Below are 18,503 nucleotides of genomic sequence, written 5' to 3' on the forward strand. Positions count from 1 at the left end.
CTGACGCCATGTCTCAGGGACATCGGCGGCGTCCCTGCGGACGCCATCCCCGCCACGAGACACGCACAGCACACAGAAAACTACACTACACGTACACAAACACTACAAAACAATGATCATACAATAAACATATATAAACCTGAAAAAGTTTGAACGCGCTTTCCTTCACCTCCTCTCTTCACAACTACACCTCCACCAACGAAGAAGAAGAAGAAGAAGAAGAAGAAGAAGAAGAAGAAGAAGAAGAAGAAGAAGAAAGAAGAAGAAGAAGAAAGAAGATGAAAATGCGGTGGCACACGTTTTAGTCTTTTTTTTTTAAATAATTTGTATTGCTGCACACGCCAAGTGCGAATACGGGAGACTGTCACACGCACACAAACACATGCTGGGTCAACCAGACCCTGGGACAACACAAGGGTTAAGTGCTGTGAACTGGCATTTGAATACGCAGATAAAAACAAAATCCCTGTCCCTGCCAATTGGACAGAGAAACAATGCGCGGGCAAGCTAGGGTGTGCAAGAGATCACATGAATCATAATAATCCTAAATGTGCTTAATTGACAGATCCCCTTGATTCTGTAACTAGTCCGATATTAGTTTTGGAATGTGTGGTTGTCAATCTAGCTGTCAGGATTTTAGCTATTACAACATGTGTTGTTATGGTAGTTTAAAAGTGGAAAAAGTAAGTGGATCACTTTACCCCCTTGATTTCTCTGATCTGTCTCACTTTACCCCGTAGCTGGGGTAAGTGAGACACAAGACCACTTTTTAATAACATGTCCTGAATACATTCCGATAATTTCCATTGCTAAAAAACATCCTGAATTAATGGGAAATGTGTACATTTGACTGATATATCATTTAAGCTCGCCCAGAGGGGAGCAAATGTAAAATATGTCTCTCATTACCCCGCTCTCCCATATCTGGAAACATGAACTCCTCCTCTACTGTAACCCCGCTTTCAATGAGCTTAGTGACCGAGTCTGGATCCTTAAAGAAGATCACCAGCGCCTTGTTCATCCTGGAAGCGTAGGTGATGTTCCCGTGACCCACCTGCTCCCCCACGGCCAGCAGCACCTGCTTAACTTATTTTTGGGGCACTTATTGTGTGCATATGTCATATTTGATTTCGAGTGATTATTGGGTTTATTATATTATAAAGATACAAGGTTTTATTGCATTTAAAAATCCTTCAGTGTAATGGTCCTGTAGCACTTTTTTTTAATCATTAGTTTAATGTTATTATTTTCCTCTGCTTTTCTGTCTGCGGTTATTTTGCTCCTCACTTTTTTTGCCTCAGGTGTTTTCATGTTCCACTTGTTGTCTTCTCACCCCTGCTTGCTTCACCGCTCTCTGTGTTTCACCACCGGGGGTTCTGCTCGTAGAAAACCCTCTGTGGAATTACTGCACCCAGCGGAAGAGATGATCTAACTTCTGCTCATTTGGTTTGTGCCAATGTACATTAATAGAAACAGGTTTAAAGAAAGGATCCATCCACAGTTCTTCCTCTTTAAACTTGACCCTTCTCGACGTCCTCCTGCGTCATGACTGCCGGGCTGGGTGTCGTGCTCCTGATGGCGGCGGGCCTCTCAGGCCTCGTTCGAGGCTTCCAACCTCTCTTCTCATCCAATTCCAGCGCTCACAGTCACATCACACAAAGGGCGGTTCTTAGAAAGACGTTTGAGGTCTGCCGAGATATCGCTGCCTCTGAGGGACGGGAATTCAACCTGATTGTGAGTTGAGAGGCTACACTGACGCAGAGAGACTGTCGTGCATTCGCATAGCTATTACACCTTATTTGTTTTCATTTAGCGACATGGGTCAATGTTTCTAAGTTATGGTTTGGGCTCAATTAGTTGAGGACATGATGCTGAAAGATCAAAATAAATAGATCAATCACAGCTGTGTTTTGAAAAAATAAGAAGAGACATTCCAGTGTCTCAGTACGTTAGACTTTTCTTTCTGTGTTTGTGTTTGAAATCCGTCTTCTCATATTATCACGCAGTTGCTTATTTTCCAAGTCTTCCTCTCCAGATTGGAGACGTCCTGACAACGGACGATGTGCAAATGGCCTGTTCCTCCCCAGGGAATTCCACAGCTCTCCTTTCCAGTGTCATATTCCAAACGTCTCTGTTCAACATGGTCCCCGGCAACGCATTGGTGGATGTGGTGTATGACCTGAGTGGGGAGCACCATTTTGACGATGAAACCTTCCAGGGAGGACGTGCTGTTATCACTGCAGGTTCATATCAAATATACCTTCTGTTAAAAAAAAAATATATATATATATATATATTCATGTTCGAAATGTTTAAATGGTTCACATGAACAGGGAAAAGATTAGATAAATTTGTTTTGGACATTTTAATTTATTGTCACAATACACACACAAAATTACATGACATTTTAAATACTGCACAAGACAGAAAGAGCTATTGCAAAGTACCAGGTTAAACTTCATCTATTGGGATTTATATTCTCTATTGAGTGACAGGTGTATTTAGAACATTGTTAAGGGTGGATCAGTTCCTCAAATGATCTTTCACTTTAACTGGTAAACATACCAGACACTAGAATAAATCTGGTCAAATGGAGACAATCCGCATTTCAAAGGACACTTTAACCTCCTGGCAAGAAGGTCTCTTCTTTCGAACCCTCGAATCTTACTGTGTTGAGTTTGCATGTTCTCCCTGTGTCTCTGTGGGTTTTCTCTGGCTTCCTCCCACAGTCCAAAGACCTGCATATTGAGGTGTTAGAAGAATTGTATATAAGTTATCATGTGCTGAATGTATTGCTGAAGCAGAGTGTGACAGTCTGACATTTGTGTGCAGTCTAGCACCTCTGAGTGCCACATCCTGTTTTGCAATAAAAATAATTAGTCACATTGTCTAACTGAAGTATGTTTCTTGCCATATAAGGAAATGTACCCAAAGCAAGGAACTTGCCTGGAGAGACGTGAAGGTCAAGACGGATTTCACTTCTCTCTATGTAAATGTCACCCCACCTTGACCTTGTATCTGAGCTTTTGAATAAATACACTGTGAAAGGGAAGTACCGTCGAAGTTGGCTGCAACCTACTCAAAGGTGCGGACTTCCCTTGCAAGTAAAAACTACGTACGAGTGTATGTGTGGTGTTTGATTCGTGAATTCTTACAACATTGATACATGTCTGGGTGAAATTCCCTCGACATGAGGTTAGGTTGATTGGGCACTATGCATTGATCTAAGATGTGAACGTGAGTTTAAATTGCCTACTACAGCTCCGGTTCGTACTTAACCCTCTCTGTGTTGTTCTGCTCTCGAGGCGTGGCTGCTGTTAAGGCCAGTGTGAAGCTGGGGAACTTTGTTGCAGGGAGAAGGACTCTCGGAAAAGTCTGTCACACCCTGCAGGTGAGATCTGTGATGACTTTGTCACCAATGTTTCGGGTGGATGGTTCCGTTTGGAAATATGAATTAAAACAACTCATTACAGCGCATACCTTCGTCAGTGTCCAACAGTCTCATTATAAAACCTTGTTTAAATTTAGATTACTCGTATCTGCCCTGAATTTAGTGAATATCAGTCCCTTTAGCATGACTGATGTTTTTCATTAAGATCCATGGATTATTATCATTAGGAGAAACATTGTAAAACGCCCCATCTCGCAACATTAAAGATACAGTAGTTGAAAAATAATTCTTAGAATGCCAGCAGCCCTGCTAACAACCAAAAGAAAGAAACAAACAAAAGACGAAAACATAACCTTGTTTGCGGAGGTAATAATTTGCGTAGTGTTTCGTTATCTGTGCACAATGCTTTATAATGTGTTATATATTCAGGACTTCTACAGCCACAGTTCCTTACACTGCCCTGATCAAACCAGACCAGCCTCTCGAGAACCTAGCAGGTAGGACACTGCTGTCAGGGTGTGGTTATAGTTTTTAAATAGCTAATCAATGGCAACTTTCACGTCACTGAGAAATAACAAGGCCTATTGTCCCCTTATGTGTCAGCTTTCAGTGGAAAAACAGCCACCCTGCCTTGGCTAAAGCTTAACACACACATTGCATTGTAGCACAATGTCTTAATCATATTTCTCTCCACACACAAGAAAATAGTTACATACTCCCATTCATTGCACTATCCAACATTAACATTAAAACATGATTTTTCGCTGATTCAGTTCATTAAGTTAAAGATCCATTTAATGATATTTATACAGTAGACATATATCACTGTCTTAAAGTAGTGTAATGTGTAAAGCAATGAAGCATTTTCTCCAATTTTATATCAAATATGTTCAAATATATTTGCAAATGAATCGCCTATGCTATAAGTAATATTTCTACTATATTTGTTAAATGTATTGCAGACAGGAGTACTCCAACCTGTAGTAGCTGCGAAGAAGGGAAATGTGATAACAACATCCTGCCTTTTTATAAATGTTTCTGTTCCTTTCTCTTTGAGGTGACAGTTTTTCAGGTGGTGAAGAATCCCGGGCAGCCTGATCGTTTTACATTTATTGTTGATGGTTCGTTGAGGAACGTGATTGTATACGTCACAGGAGACTCATCTTTCACCTTCATTCTCACCAGCTCCTCAGGTGTCGTCACTGCTAAATTCAATTTATGCTTGTTCCAACTCCCATCACAAATCTCGTAATCTTTCTGTTTGTGTTGGTTGTGTTGATTTAAACCATGTCTGTCTCCTCCAGGTTTATCTCAGACCTCCAGTCAGTCCAGTGGTCCTCTGGCATCCTCCATTACAGCAGGAAACCTACAGTGCCTTGCATAAGTATTCACCCCCCTTGGACTTTTTCCCATTATGTACTGTTACTAACTGGAATTCAAATAGACTTAAATAAACTTTTTCCCGTTTGATCAACAAAACATGCATAGTACTTTGGAGGTGCAAAATAAATTTTATTGTGACACAAACAATAATGAGAACAAAAAAGTTGACATCTGTTGGGTGCATAAGTATTCACCCCCCTGTGTCAATACTTGGTAGAACCCCCTTTCGCTGCAATTACAGCTGCAAGTCTTTTGGGGTATGTCTCTACCAGCTTTGCACATCTAGAGATGGAAAGGTTTGTCCATTCTTCTTGGCAAAAAAGATGAAGCTCAGTCAGATTGGATGGAGACCGTCTGTGAACCGCAATCTTCAAGTCTTGCCATAGATTCTCTATTGGATTGAGGTCTGGGCTTTGACTGGGCCATTTTAAGACATTAACATTCTTTAATCCAAACCATTCCTTTGTAGCTCTGGCTGTATGTTTAGGGTCATTGTCCTGCTGGAAGATGAACCTCCGCCCCAGTCTCAAGTCTTTTGCAGACTGCATCAGATTTTCTTCAAGGATTTCCCTGTATTTGGCTCCATCCATCTTTCCCTCTATTCTGACCAGTTTCCCTGTACCTGCTGAAGAGAAGCATCCCCACAGCATGATGCTACCACCACCATGTTTCACTGTTGGGATGGTGTGCTCAGGGTGATGGGCAGTGTTGGGTTTTCGCCACACATAGCGTTTTGCATTGAGGCCAAAAAGTTCAATTTTGGTCTCATCTGACCAGAGCACCTTCTTCCACATGTTTGCTGTGTCTCCCACATGGCTTCTGGCAAACTCCAAACGGGATTTTTTATGGATCCCTTTCAACAATGGCTTTCTTCTTGCCACTCTTCCATAAAGGCCAGATTTGTGGAGTAGACGACTAATAGTTGTCCTGTGGACAGATTCTCCCACCTCAGCTGTGGATCTCTGCAACTCCTCCAGAGTAACCATGGGCCTCCTGGTTGCTTCTCTGATTAATTTTCTCCTTGTCCGACTCTTCAGTTTGGGTGGACGGCCTCCTCTTGGTAGGTTTGCGGTTGTGCCATATTCTTTCCATTTTCTTATGATGGATTTTATGGTGCTCAGAGAGATGTTCAAAGCGCTGGATATTTTTTTATAACCTAACCCTGCTTCATATTTCTCCACAACTTTATCCCTGACCTGTTTGGTGAGCTCCTTGGTCTTCATGATGCTGTTTGTTCAGTAATGATCTCCAACAAACTCTGAGTCCGTCACAGAACAGGTGTATTTATACTGAGATTAAATTGCAGACAGGTGGACCCTATTTACTAATTATGTGACTTGCAAATGTGACTTGTGAATGCAATTGGTCGCACCAGATCTTTGTTAGGGGTTTCACAGTAAAGGGGGTGAATACATATGCACTCAACACTTTTCAGATTTTTATTTGTAAATAATTGTGAAATCCATGTAATATTTCCCCCCACTTCCAAATGATGCACTATTTTGTGTTGGTCCATTACATAAACTCACGATGAAATAAATTTCAATCTGTGGTTATACCATGACAAAATGTAGAAAAGTCCAAAGGGGGTGAATACTTATGCAAGGCACTGTACGTCGTCTGAGCCTCAACACTGATAATCAAACAGGATCTTGGCAAATCAGTGTTGACTCTAATAGTCCTTATTCTGTTAAGGTCATAGGTCAGTAATCTGATCAAGGAGAATAACACAGTATAATAATTCACCTAGGCAGTGAGAGAAAGACCTAAATCTGCTCTCTCTGTGTGTGAACATCAGGTCAGAGTCCATTGAACTTAATTCATTACCTCTTGGAAGCACATGATGGAGCCTGCAGAGGCTTAAACCTAAAGGAGGGACGTCCTCTTTCAGGTCAGACCACCTTTGTGCATGCCCGAGCCCCTCACTATACATAATGTTCATGTCCTGGTAACACACATCTAATTTCCTCTGTCTTGTCACAACCTGCAGGTGGCAATCTCAGCCTCTTGGTCTTTGTGGCAGGAAGTGACCAGTTATCAGAGGTCAATCTGTTTGACAGCTCTGGGCCGACGGAGGTCAATGGATCAATACAGGCACGTCAGATGTTACACATAAAAAAACTTAAAGGCCCATAACTTTAGTATCTACCTAACCTTATTACACTATCAAGTCCAAACACGTTTCCTCAGGCAGTATCAAAAAGTTTGACATTCAGCAGAGTCCCAGCAGGGAACTACGTGGTTCTTGTGAAAGGCGAGGACAGCAGGTCCACCTCGATGTCCTCAAAGAACAGTCTCCAGAGACAGTCCCCCACAGTTGATGGGACTTGGTACCTTCCTGGTGACATTCAGCAGAGTCCCAGCAGGGAACTACGTGGTTCTTTTGAAAGGACAGGACAGCAGCTCCACCTCAATGTCCTCAAAGAACAGTTTCCAGAGACAGTCGCCCACAGGGATCAGGACCAGTAGCATCTCTGTAAGTCTGAGTGCTGTGCACATTTAGAAGGTGAAAGGTTTAATGGAATTTGTCACAACAACAAGCCTTAATTTAATCAATTAGGAATTCATTTACATAAAGTACATAACACATAATTACATCCCTATAGAGGCCGATATGGTATAGTATTAATAAGTATATTTTTTTAACTTGTGTTCCTGTTTGACATTCCTCCTCCTCCACCTTTCAAGGCTCAAGCCAACAACACCAACATAGAGCCAGGTTCCACCATCTCCATCCCCTTCACTGTCGCCACAACCAACAGAGGGGTTGTTGACACCTCTGCAACTGAGACCTTCACGGTCCGTGCAACCAACGACCACAGCTACCCTTCCTCTTCACCCAGCACGGTCACTGCAGAGGCAGGAAGCGGAGGCACAGCCAATGGTAGCGGGACCTTGACAGTACCGGGCAGCGCCGTGTCAGGAACAGATGTGACCCTCACCATCGTGGCAGAAAACGCAGCCGCCGGTGACTTCAACTATGCCGTCCTAAGGTTTTCTGTGGTATCCAAGGTACGAGAGAAAGGAGTTTGGTGCAAAACCATTTTCTATGTGCAGTATTTTTCAACATTAATATATTATTGTCAAATACAAATCGACATCATAGGAGAGATGTTGGGTTTAGCTTCTGTCTCACAGCATCAATGTTCTTATTGTGCACAGGTGACAGATACTGCCCCCCCCCATGTGCCACATCAGCAGCACATCGACCAACTGTACGACCTCTCACTCACTCTGTTCTTCCTCTCAATGGGAATTCATTGCTAATTTCACTGATGGCATCAATGGAACCGGCATTGATTGCATAGTCGTCCTCAAGGGGAACTGTACCCTCAACACCAGCACAGTGGCTGGAGCGGGGGGTGAGAACATTACGGTGGTTACCTACAGCGCCTCCTGCTGTGCACCGAATGTGGTGCTTGCCGCTGTGGACAACGTGGGGAATGTGGGCAAGTGTGAGAGACAGGTTCGGGAATCAACCACAGCCGCACCTGCCACTCCACGTACGACCACAACCACGGCCGCAACTACGACTACAGCATCCACAGGGGGGCACACTTTGAGCATGTCTCGCTGTCTATGGATCACTGCTGCAGTTTATCTCCTGTGGAAGTAGTAATTACATTACTCTGTAACTATAGCTGGGACTCTATAATATAAGCTTGACAATATATCAGTCAGTCGAGTTTATTGGTCTGTAACATTTGATATCCACATTTCTTTACTCCCAAAAAACTCCAAACATTCAGTTTGAGTAGGGTTCTATCCTTTCATTGGATCAAAAGTTATTGGATAAAAATAAATCTTTTGAATCAGCACTGACTTTTGAATGTATACAAATATTCAAAAGTGATAGTTATATATTTTTATAGTTTGTATATTTGTTGTGGTCATCATAGATGTGTGGGGAAGTTAATGAAACTAAACTCAAAGTCATCCAATTTACCTCTTATAAATAATAATATATTTAATAATAAGAGTGTTATTGCTTCATCTACTGTGTATCTTCTTGGGCATTTGAGTAACATATTAAATAGGATATTCACAGATATTTAGAGGACGAACTTCCTGACAGAAATCTGTGCCTGATGTCAGACCTACATTATTACTGGCAAGAAATCATGTTGCCAGAGCTACAGCATTAAAACCTGTTTTTACTTATCGTTGTGGCTGATCAGTGAATGTTTACACTATTATATACCACTGATCTGTGGTGGTTGGGGAGAAAAAAAAGTTGTTTTGTGCAATGTCATTTTTCTGGTGTACCCACAGTTTCTTGATATTACTCAAGTTTACTTAAAGATGTTATGTTATTAAAAACAGCAGTAACGACTTGGGCACAGAGTGGTAATAACGATGATAAAATATATTTATAGCAATGTGCCAAATTGATTCAGAACTCATCTGAGCCAACTGTGACTATAAGATGATTTATAAGAGAGGAAGGTTTGAAGTGTTAACTTAACCGTAATGAGTGAGTCTGCCCCTCGAACCTGAAACCTGGTAGCTGAAGGTTCTGACATCCATTCTGTAATTTGAGAGTAAAGTAATCGATTGCTTTGTATGTTAGAAAAAAGACAACTCATCATGTCGTATCTCATCTTATTTTATTGTATCTTATATCGAAACTCATTGTATCCTATTGGTTAGTATCATTCAGAACACCATTGCATCCATATTGTATATCATATGTCAAGCCTCAAAATGAAGGGCTTATAAAATAATGCAGTGCACCAAGCAGTCTGCCTATGTGCAGTGAGGCAACGTTAAGGTTGTGCAGGTTGGATTTGTAGATGGAAAGACAGCGCATCAAACTTAAGTCCTTCCCCATAACCATGCACACAGACAGAATTTAAAACAACAGATGGAATACGGTTAACAATCTATTTCGATCCATTGAGATGTGACTCACCTCTTAATGTTACAAAAGGTAATTTTTACAACAGGACTGTTATAATGTCTCCAGTTTAAAAAACTCAGCGAGACCCATCCACTCCCAAAAATCCCTCACTCTAATTCAACTTAGTCAACATGTTATTGAGCAAATATTATATTAAATAACAATAAAATATCAAAGTAGTGCAATGTTGTTAATGATTGCAAAATGAAATTGCCTAAGCGTGTTCATCTACCACAAAGGAAAAAACAACAACATTATGAATTGCTGATTGACATTACAGCAGTTTTAAGAAAAAAAATAACATTAAAACAAAAACCTGTGCTCCGTTATGAATAAATATAAATCACTTGAAACTATAGAAAGCAATGCAACGTGATGAACTATAACACAATTTAAAGTAAACCTGCACAATCATATGCACATGGTTTATTGACAATGATGGTGATGATCAGAAATCCCCTAAGCACACCAGTTTTCCAGCCCTGTGGAGGTAGAGGAGGGGCTGAGTAAACCCAGTTGTCAAAGCGAAGCTTGTGCAGACGGTTAAGACAGTGGAAAAATCCATTGTACTGAGGCAACACTGCAGTGGAATAGCAATAACATACATGAAGAAATGAAACACCTGGGAAGTTGTGATTAACAAAATGATTTTGAAGGCTTTTCTCTTCATTGGACAGCTCTTCTTCTTCTTCCCTGTGCCTTTCGCCCCAGGCCCAGGGCGCTTTAAAGCCCAGAGCACTGAGAGGCAGCAGGAGAGCATTACAAAGAAGATGAACAAATTCTGAATGAAATACCCATACAGATACAGAGCATTTGAAAATGTGTACAGGGAGAAGATAGATGATATCAAGTTAATCATCCAGGCAACACAACCGCAGGCCAGCTTGTATCTCAGGGGCTTACACCGGAGAAAGAACACCGGGTGGACGACACCAAGGTAGCACTCCACACAGATGCAGCTCATGAACAGAGGTCGGGCGGTGAAGAGAAGACCGCGTGAAAACATGAAGACTTTAAACCAGAGAAAATCATGCAGCTGATCATAAACAATATAGGTCATGCTGAATAAGATGAAAACGATATCACATATAGCCAGGTTGAGAGAAAAGAAGTCTGAGGTCAGAGTGCCTGAGGCTCCTGCAAAAATCAACCACATGACGTAACCATTCAAAGGAAGACCCAGGACGGTGTTGATAGAAATAGAGGCCAAGGCTAAACCCACATGATGGGATTGATGGATGGAGGTGGTGTTCATTTTGTTTCTGTAAAGGAGAAGTCACGACATAAGGAAACACATACATATTGATATATAACATCATAAAAACCCTTTAAATGTAAAGCTACAGTTGTGGATTCTAACCTGGTGTGACGCTCGGCTGTGATCCTCTGCAGTTCTGGTCCGGCAGCAGTGAAGCGACGATCTGAGCTGACATACAAATACTGTTGATATAATCGAACACACTCCAGAAACAACAGTAGGCAAACAGGCTTCGGTGGTGGACATGTTATCAAATTACTAAGGGTGGTGTGAAACAGGGCCCATTGGCTTGGAAAATTGTGTTTCCAAGACATGCCCTGCCTTTTACTTATTGTTTACTGGGATACACACAGAGAAATAAAGGTGCTAACTGGAACCAGAAATGGTTCTTCAGAGTGATGCCATGGAATAGATGACGACTATTACTGTCTATATTAGTTTAAAGTGTCAGCTCATCGTACTTAGATAAGAATCCTATATTTTTTACCTTATCTGGGATATTTTATGTTTTATGTTTAAAGTATACTTCCTACGATTACCAAATTGTTTGTGTTTAATTTACACAGCAGTTAGGCTGTTAGTAATGGATATTAATTTCATTATACTATTCTCTATTATACTACGACATAGCAGTAGCTTATATTTCTATTTTGACTGCGCCCAACACCTGGACATTTGCATTTCCAATGATGGCTGTGCTTTGTGTTTGTCAAGCGGAAATCATGTAAAGCAGTGTTGTACCTCTGAGTCATTTCTTTTGCAAATCATATGAAGTCAAAGAAGAAGGACTAATGGGAAAAACTATGGTCACTAAGAAAGTAATGCCTCGTAAAATCACACGTTTTCAATGGGTTTTTCATATAACTTTATAAAACAAAAGCTTGAAAACGTGTGTAGCATGTAGCTTTTATTTTTTATTACACATACAGATTTAACTAAGAGTATTAAATCAGTTTGTTTTTCTCCAAATGCAAACCTGCTTAAAAGAAAGACAGCATTTAGCTGCAAAAGAATGGTCTTGTAGTCATTCTCATTCTCACACAAACACACGCACACACACACGCACACACACACACACACACTATCCATCTATCTTACAAAAGTCTTATATCTTTCATTGTTGGGTTGACACAACAATGAAAATCAGAGCAGAAAACAACTTTAACCTGAAGTGTACAGTAAATATTTACAACAAACAGAACTCACAATGGGCTTCCACCACTTCTCTAGCTTGTGATTCTTAGTAAGATGTGGGCTTCTGCCTGAGTTGGCAAAGAGTCACTGAGGAGCCCACCCCAAAGCCAGCATACAGAGGTTCACTGAACTGAGCTTTGAAACGGTGGATGAGCTCCATGGTCTCTGACACTGAGTAAAAGGCCAGAGTGTTGCCTGCGTGGTCCAGGTACACACCGATCCTCGAAGCCCGGGGAGCTTCAGGAAGGTCTCGGTCTGCTTTGTTGTGCCAGGCGGAGTAGCCCGAGTCCGAGCACAGGAGACTCCAGGACTTGTCGTTGTAGCCCAGCAGGCTGTGCGAATTCTTCCCTTTGCGACTGATGCTCTTGTAGGCCACCCCGATGGAAAACTCTCCGCCCCACTCCGCCTCCCAGTAAAATCTGAAACCGGTCAGAGGCTCCTTGCACATCACCTGGGAGAAGCCGTCAAAGCGCTCTGGATGATCCGGGTGGAACTGAACGTTTTTCTTCCGCGTGACCCTCTGATTCCCGTCGGACAAAACCAGCTCTTTATAGACCGTGTTCGGATCGAAGGACATCTTACAGGAATCTGAGAAAAAACAGCCACAGCACATATTTCATTATTTATGTTTAGATGATGAGCATCTTGTAGGGACCCAGAGAGAAAAGGTCATTCATCCATTCACTCTCTCACTGCAGGTTATTAATAAATACGCAAGTATTCAAAATTATTAACACATGAAAGGTTTACTCACATCTCAAGAAGTCCGATCTTGCTTTTGGTTCCTGAAAATCTACTCTTCCAGGAACTGTTTGGATATAAAATTATTTTGTGATCCTTGTTCTCTTCCAAAAGATAAAATATAACTATCTCATCAAAATTCACAGGTTCATTCCAGTTGATAGACGCGTACCTTTCAGTCGTTTTTCTCCATTTCTTGGTAAGAGTATGTACACAGGAGTCTCACTGACTGTAAAGAGGAAGCAGCGTTAGGTCGGCTGGTTACTGGCAAACTTTTTGTTTTTCACATTGAAAAGATATTTTGTGAATATTATCAATGAGGGAGAACCTGTCTTGGATATTTTGCTCAGTTCCTTCTTGCAGATGGCATCCAGATGTTCCTTCATCTCTGTGGCTGTCTTGCTCATCTCCCCAAAGGAGAACTGGGGGTTGATGAGCACTTTGGGCACCATGGCCTCAGGGGGAACACAGAGGGTTGGGAAATTCTGTCCGACAATAAGATATGAGTTTAATCTGAGAACTGGCATCACCTCACCATCAGAACATTATATGTCAAACCAATTCAGATTTTTTGGTGCCAATATGATTTTTCAGCTATATAATGATGATTTATTTTTTAACCATAAACTTTATCATCAATTTGTATAAAAAGAAAACACAAAAGAAGCAAACATATTACTTGAATTTAAAGAACGTTTTTTGCATTGTACATGCTGCTGTAAACATATTGATCACTTAAAAAATATACATAATAAATAATAAAAAATATATATATAATAATTGTAATGTGATGTCCGGATTGACTGAAATACTTCCTGAGCACATGGATGGGAGGCTCATATTACAGTATATGAAAAGTCAGCCTCATAGATTTGGTGTCTATTGTGTAAACACCTCTTTCTGTAGCTGCACAACAAGTCACAAATTAACTGTAAACAGTCCTCTGTTATATATAATAATATAATAATCTTCTGCCTGAAAAAGCTTGAGTAACATTTGATAAGGTCTGTTGCTTCTGTTAACATATGTTAAGGTGCAACAGACGAGCAAGGTTTGAACGAATTTTCAAAGGGGTCATTTTAGTATTCAGTAGTTTGTGTCTTGCAGCTCTGAAACATCTTCCAGCACCTGCAGAAAGTGAATGTTGTCCTCTGTCTCGAGGATCTGCCGCAACTCTGCGTCTCTGCGCTGCAGCTCCAGTATCTCCTGCTCCAGACGATCCAAGTAGCCCTCGGCCTGCGACATGGCTGACTGCATGTTGGCCGTTATCATCTGGTGGATTTCAGCCTTCCAGCGCTCCACAGACTGGAGCATTTCGTGAAAGGTCTTGTCGCTTTCTGCCTGTGCTCGCTGGGCACAGCTCTGAAATGCAAAGTTTGTGTGGAACTGTGAGATACAATAACACTCACTCTCAGCACTAATCTATAACAGTGTATTAGGGCCACATTGAAGAAAGAAAAATGTCGACATTTTAATAATATAGTTGTAATATTATGAGAATGAAGTCATTATGCTACGCGAATAAAGTCATAATAATACCTCAATAAAGTTTTAATTAAAAAATGTTGCCCAATATATTGTATCTTGTCCCATACAGATATGACAGTGTCTTAACATGCAGAAATCCATGCATTTATCTGATCTTACTTTGAGAACATCCACATTATGCTTGAGCTCCTGCAGCTCCTTCATCCTCTCCTGAATGATGTACTGGACTTCAGACTGAGTGACCACCAGGACTTTCTGATGGAGGAACATGATAGAAACAAGATCATCTTTTATAAATTACCCAGGAGAACAAGATGAACTTTGCGGCTAATGCTGATCTTTTGTGATCAGCTGCAGCTTCTGAATTGAAGTCACAACTGAAGCAAGACTTCATTGGAAAGGAAATCTGTCACGTTGAGTCAGACTCACCTGTTTCTCGATGCGCTCTTCTTCTGCTGAGGTGATGTTGTGGCCTCGGTGCTCTCTGACGGTACACAGCACGCAGACACACATCTGGTCAGAGCGACAGAACAGCTCCAGGCCCTTCTCGTGCTGCGGGCAGATCTTCCTGTCCAGGTGGCCCGTCTCGTCCACCAGCTTGTGTCTCTTGAACGTGGATGACTCATAATGAGGCTTGACGTGCGTTTCGCAGTAGTAAGCCAGGCACATGAGGCACGACTTCACCGCCTTGCTGCGGCGGCCCACGCAGAAATCGCAGAAAGATTCACGCTGCATGTCGGGGAACGGCGTGAGCTCCGGGAGCTGGCGCCGGGGCTCGTGACTTACATCGGGGAGGTTACGTCTGAGCACAGGCCGCGGCGTGAAGGTAGCGCGGCACTGCGGGCAGCTGTACACACCCATGTGGTCGAACTGGTCCCAGTAGATTTTGATGCACTCCAGGCAATAGGTATCACCACAGGGGATGGTGACCGGGTCTCTCATCTCGTCCTGACACAGCGGACAGTAGGCCTCAGGTGGTAAAGGGAAATCAGAGTCGGCCATGATGTTGCTGGATGATACAAATATCAGAAACACTCTGAATCGGAACAGATTTGAGTTAATCTGTGCTACTTCTCCAAGAAAGTCAATGAAATAGAACTAATGGTGAGTCAAGTGCCGCCTGTCTGTCCAGAGAGAGTCCAACCACAAGCTCCTGATCCGGCACCTTCTTATCAAACCAGACACCACCCTGTTGTCTGTTGACATTTAAAGGGAAGGGTTTGTTTCTACTGTAAACAGACAGGTGATGAGTTTCCATAGAGCTCCTTTTCCCCACGCCTGAGTGAAAGTACTGAGGTCTGCAACCAGTCTGCTTACAAAGCAGGAAATTCAGCTCATCTCACACAGCAAGGTCAAGTCGTCACATAACAGCCAATGTTGATGACCCAGAACAATGGATGAGTGAGTCTCATTCAAAGACCTGTCAACTTGATGGGGCTGGTGTTGAGCTGATACTGTGACAGCACGTCTGTGTTTGCATTGTTTTTATTTTTTTACAGAACACGTGTCACCGTGACGTGTAATGTGAACAACACACAGGACTCTGAAATCAGTCGGAGCTGTTTGACGTTGCTTTGTATTGATATCAACCTCAAAGCATCACTTATCCTGACAGAGCACTGGGGTGTTTATTGTATCCATCGCGTAAAGTCCTGTAGTTTTCCATTTGACTGAGCAGTGACTTTCATGATGGTGCATGGTGTCAAAACAACTTCTGTTTATCCTGTGAACAAAATGCAGCCCAGCCGTAACAGCATGCGGGTTCCCACAGGAGAGCAATTTGACACCGGAAAACAATAAAAGGTAAAGGAATGCAGTGGAGCATTTATAAAAGCATTTCCTTCACTGGTCTCACAAATGTGCTGTTTAATGAATACAAATTGAAAGAAAGAGTTTTGGATTTGTTATGACTCAACTTGACTTATTTACATGTCTTTTATCAAACAATAACATTACAAAATGACTAGATCCCAGTTATTTAAATCTCACCGTTTGTAGCGTATGCCTATAAAGCACAGTATTCATTAAATTTAGCAAAAATTTGTGAATTAGTAGTTTGTAGTGACAAAACTAAAATGAATTTTTTTAATAGTTTCTAATTGAAATCATGAATATAATATTTTAAAGTCTTAGTTTTATTTTTGGGGTCGTTCGTCCGTCCCATATTTGTGAATGCGATATCTCAAGAACACCTACATTTCTTCAAATTTAATTCAAGCATTCACTTGGACTAAAGGATGAACTAGTTAGATTTTGGTGGTTAGAGGTCAAAGTCATGGTGACCTCACAAAGCAGGTCCTTTGCCTGGTCAATCCTTTCACCTTTGGCATAAAAATTCACTTTGACTCAAGGATTAATGGATTTGATTTTTGCAGCAAAAGGTCCCCTCAAAACGTATACTTATGTTTGTATTGATCGTGATATCTGAAGATCTTCAGGGAAAAAGTGTCCAAATTCGCACACCTGGTCACTTGAACTCACTGATTAACTATTTCGATTTCAGTTGTCAAATTGACCCTCAAATGAATCTGGAATTATAATAAAAAAGAATGCTACCATTTCATTACATTAATTCAATTCTAGCCCCATAATCTTTCACTGATTCTGTTTGATCCCATATCAACTACAGTCCCTTTAAATTCAATGAAGCTACACCACGTTTCACATACGCAAACTTGATGTGCCTCATTTGCAATAAAGTGAAAATAATAAATAACTGCTGATCTCGCAATGTGATTCACATACATCCTTTCACCATAATTTTTTCAGGCAAATTAATTGGCTTTTTGGGGTCTTTCACATGCTCAAATTCTTACCAACATTTGCAGAAAATTAGAAAAGTGGTGAAAATGGATAAGTGGAGCTACAATCACTACGGTGGAATGAATAGAGGTAATAGAATCAAACTGCTCATCTCTCTGACTGGACTTCAATCTGACAACAACTGGAAACAGCTGCAGGTGTCAGGAGAGAAATCCCAGGCAGTGGTTTCTGGAAAATCTGTGTGTCCAGGATTTCAGATCACTTCACGATCTGCTCCATCTTTTAACCAATGGAATCAGAAATCAGCCCGAAAAACAGTTTTTCTTTGACCTGGTCCCGAATAGGAATGTTACAGTCTCATGCATCTTTCAGAGAGTTGATGTGGGCACAGAGTTTGAGTGCAGGTCCCAGTTTCACCTTCATGGTGCTGACCAGGTGATCCTCGGTGAGAAGCAGCAGAGCCTGACCGTTGATTTCCTGCGAGCGAAACTCTTCAGCTACGACTTGACCGCCTGGAGAAAGGAGAGAAATAAATAGAATCCTGTTCATCTTTATGAGGGCAGATATTTGATTTGATTTATTCAAGCTACAACTAACAATTACATTCCTCAACTAATAATTTCTCTTGAAAATAAATAAATAAACGAGAGAGAGAGACAAGGAACACGTGTGCACCATCAGGTATCAGCTCTGACCAGTTATAAATAAAACAATAAGAGTGTAAAGATGTTAGTGATTATTATTGATAGCAGCAGCAATTCATATAATAATGCATTCATATTAATATTGCTATTAATATTAATAGTTGTTGTCCTACAGCTCTGGAGTCAGAGATACCTGCAAAGAGAGAAAAAAGAGCAAGGGGGACTATTGGAGGAAAAAGACACATAGTTATTGACATGAAGTAAAATAAATAAATGAATGTGGGGGCAGAGAGACAGAGAGAAGGGGAGAAGTGCTCAGTGCATGATGGGAGTTCCCCCAGCTGTCTAGGCCTAAAGGAACATAACTAAGGGATGGTTCAGGACTCACCTGATCCAGAACTAACTATAGGCTTTATCATGAAGGAATTTTTTAAGTTTAATCTTAAATATAGAGATGGTGTTTGCCTCCCAAACCCAGAGTGTGAGCTGGTTCCACAGGACAGGCGCCTGGTAGCTGAAGGCTCCACCTCCCATTGGACTATTAAAGAATCTTGGAACCACAAGAGAACCTGTGTTTTGGGAGCGAAGTGATCCATTTGAAATATATGGGTTCATGAGCTCTTTGATAAATGAAAGGGCTTGGTTGTTAAAGGTTTTCCTAAAGTTGTGTATTGGTACGTCTTTCTACTTATATGATACCATATTTGAGAAAAGCCTTGAAACCTCAACGCACTGCAGTCT

General features: G+C 41.4%; 3 protein-coding genes across 3 annotated transcripts; 1 reads left to right on the forward strand and 2 right to left on the reverse strand.

The window, feature by feature from the left end:
* Positions 1 to 1,545: 1,545 nt before the first annotated feature.
* LOC128436256 (von Willebrand factor A domain-containing protein 7-like) lies at positions 1,546 to 8,390 on the forward strand. Its single transcript, XM_053418017.1, is given in 13 exon segments — positions 1,546 to 1,734; positions 2,036 to 2,243; positions 3,306 to 3,391; positions 3,821 to 3,837; positions 3,839 to 3,888; positions 4,354 to 4,584; positions 4,696 to 4,762; positions 6,391 to 6,476; positions 6,573 to 6,665; positions 6,765 to 6,868; positions 7,092 to 7,265; positions 7,463 to 7,801; positions 7,944 to 8,390. Coding segments are annotated over 13 exon segments (2,091 nt in total).
* Positions 8,391 to 9,995: 1,605 nt separating this feature from the next.
* Positions 9,996 to 11,383, reverse strand: LOC128437270 (P2Y purinoceptor 4). The gene is made up of 2 exons (XM_053419349.1): positions 11,035 to 11,383; positions 9,996 to 10,936 (listed from the first exon to the last, which is right to left on the reverse strand). Exons 1-2 carry the CDS (start codon positions 11,244 to 11,246, stop codon positions 10,123 to 10,125), a joined length of 1,026 nt encoding a protein of 341 aa, XP_053275324.1. The 5' UTR covers positions 11,247 to 11,383; the 3' UTR covers positions 9,996 to 10,122.
* A 443-nt stretch (positions 11,384 to 11,826) lies between these two features.
* On the reverse strand, positions 11,827 to 15,549 carry ftr84 (finTRIM family, member 84). The gene is made up of 7 exons (XM_053418457.1): positions 14,785 to 15,549; positions 14,515 to 14,610; positions 13,996 to 14,229; positions 13,196 to 13,352; positions 13,040 to 13,096; positions 12,881 to 12,934; positions 11,827 to 12,714 (listed from the first exon to the last, which is right to left on the reverse strand). Exons 1-7 carry the CDS (start codon positions 15,355 to 15,357, stop codon positions 12,173 to 12,175), a joined length of 1,713 nt encoding a protein of 570 aa, XP_053274432.1. The 5' UTR covers positions 15,358 to 15,549; the 3' UTR covers positions 11,827 to 12,172.
* Positions 15,550 to 18,503: the final 2,954 nt, after the last annotated feature.

The sequence above is a fragment of the Pleuronectes platessa genome, chromosome 3, assembly GCF_947347685.1.
Source record: "Pleuronectes platessa chromosome 3, fPlePla1.1, whole genome shotgun sequence".
In the NCBI taxonomy this organism is placed as follows: Eukaryota; Metazoa; Chordata; class Actinopteri; order Pleuronectiformes; family Pleuronectidae; genus Pleuronectes; species Pleuronectes platessa.

Bases quoted from the DNA above. Each gene is read 5' to 3' on its own strand.
- ftr84 (XM_053418457.1), bottom strand. From the start codon at position 15,357: ATGGCCGACTCTGATTTCCCTTTACCACCTGAGGCCTACTGTCCGCTG. The intron at 13,353-13,995 runs GTGCTGGAAGAT...ATTGTCGGACAG, and splicing joins ACAACATTCACTTTCTGCAG to AATTTCCCAACCCTCTGTGT. The intron at 13,097-13,195 runs GTTCTCCCTCAT...TCCTCTTTACAG, and splicing joins GAGCAAAATATCCAAGACAG to TCAGTGAGACTCCTGTGTAC.
- LOC128437270 (XM_053419349.1), bottom strand. From the start codon at position 11,246: ATGTCTTGGAAACACAATTTTCCAAGCCAATGGGCCCTGTTTCACACC. The intron at 10,937-11,034 runs GTTAGAATCCAC...TCTCCTTTACAG, and splicing joins ACAGCCGAGCGTCACACCAG to AAACAAAATGAACACCACCT.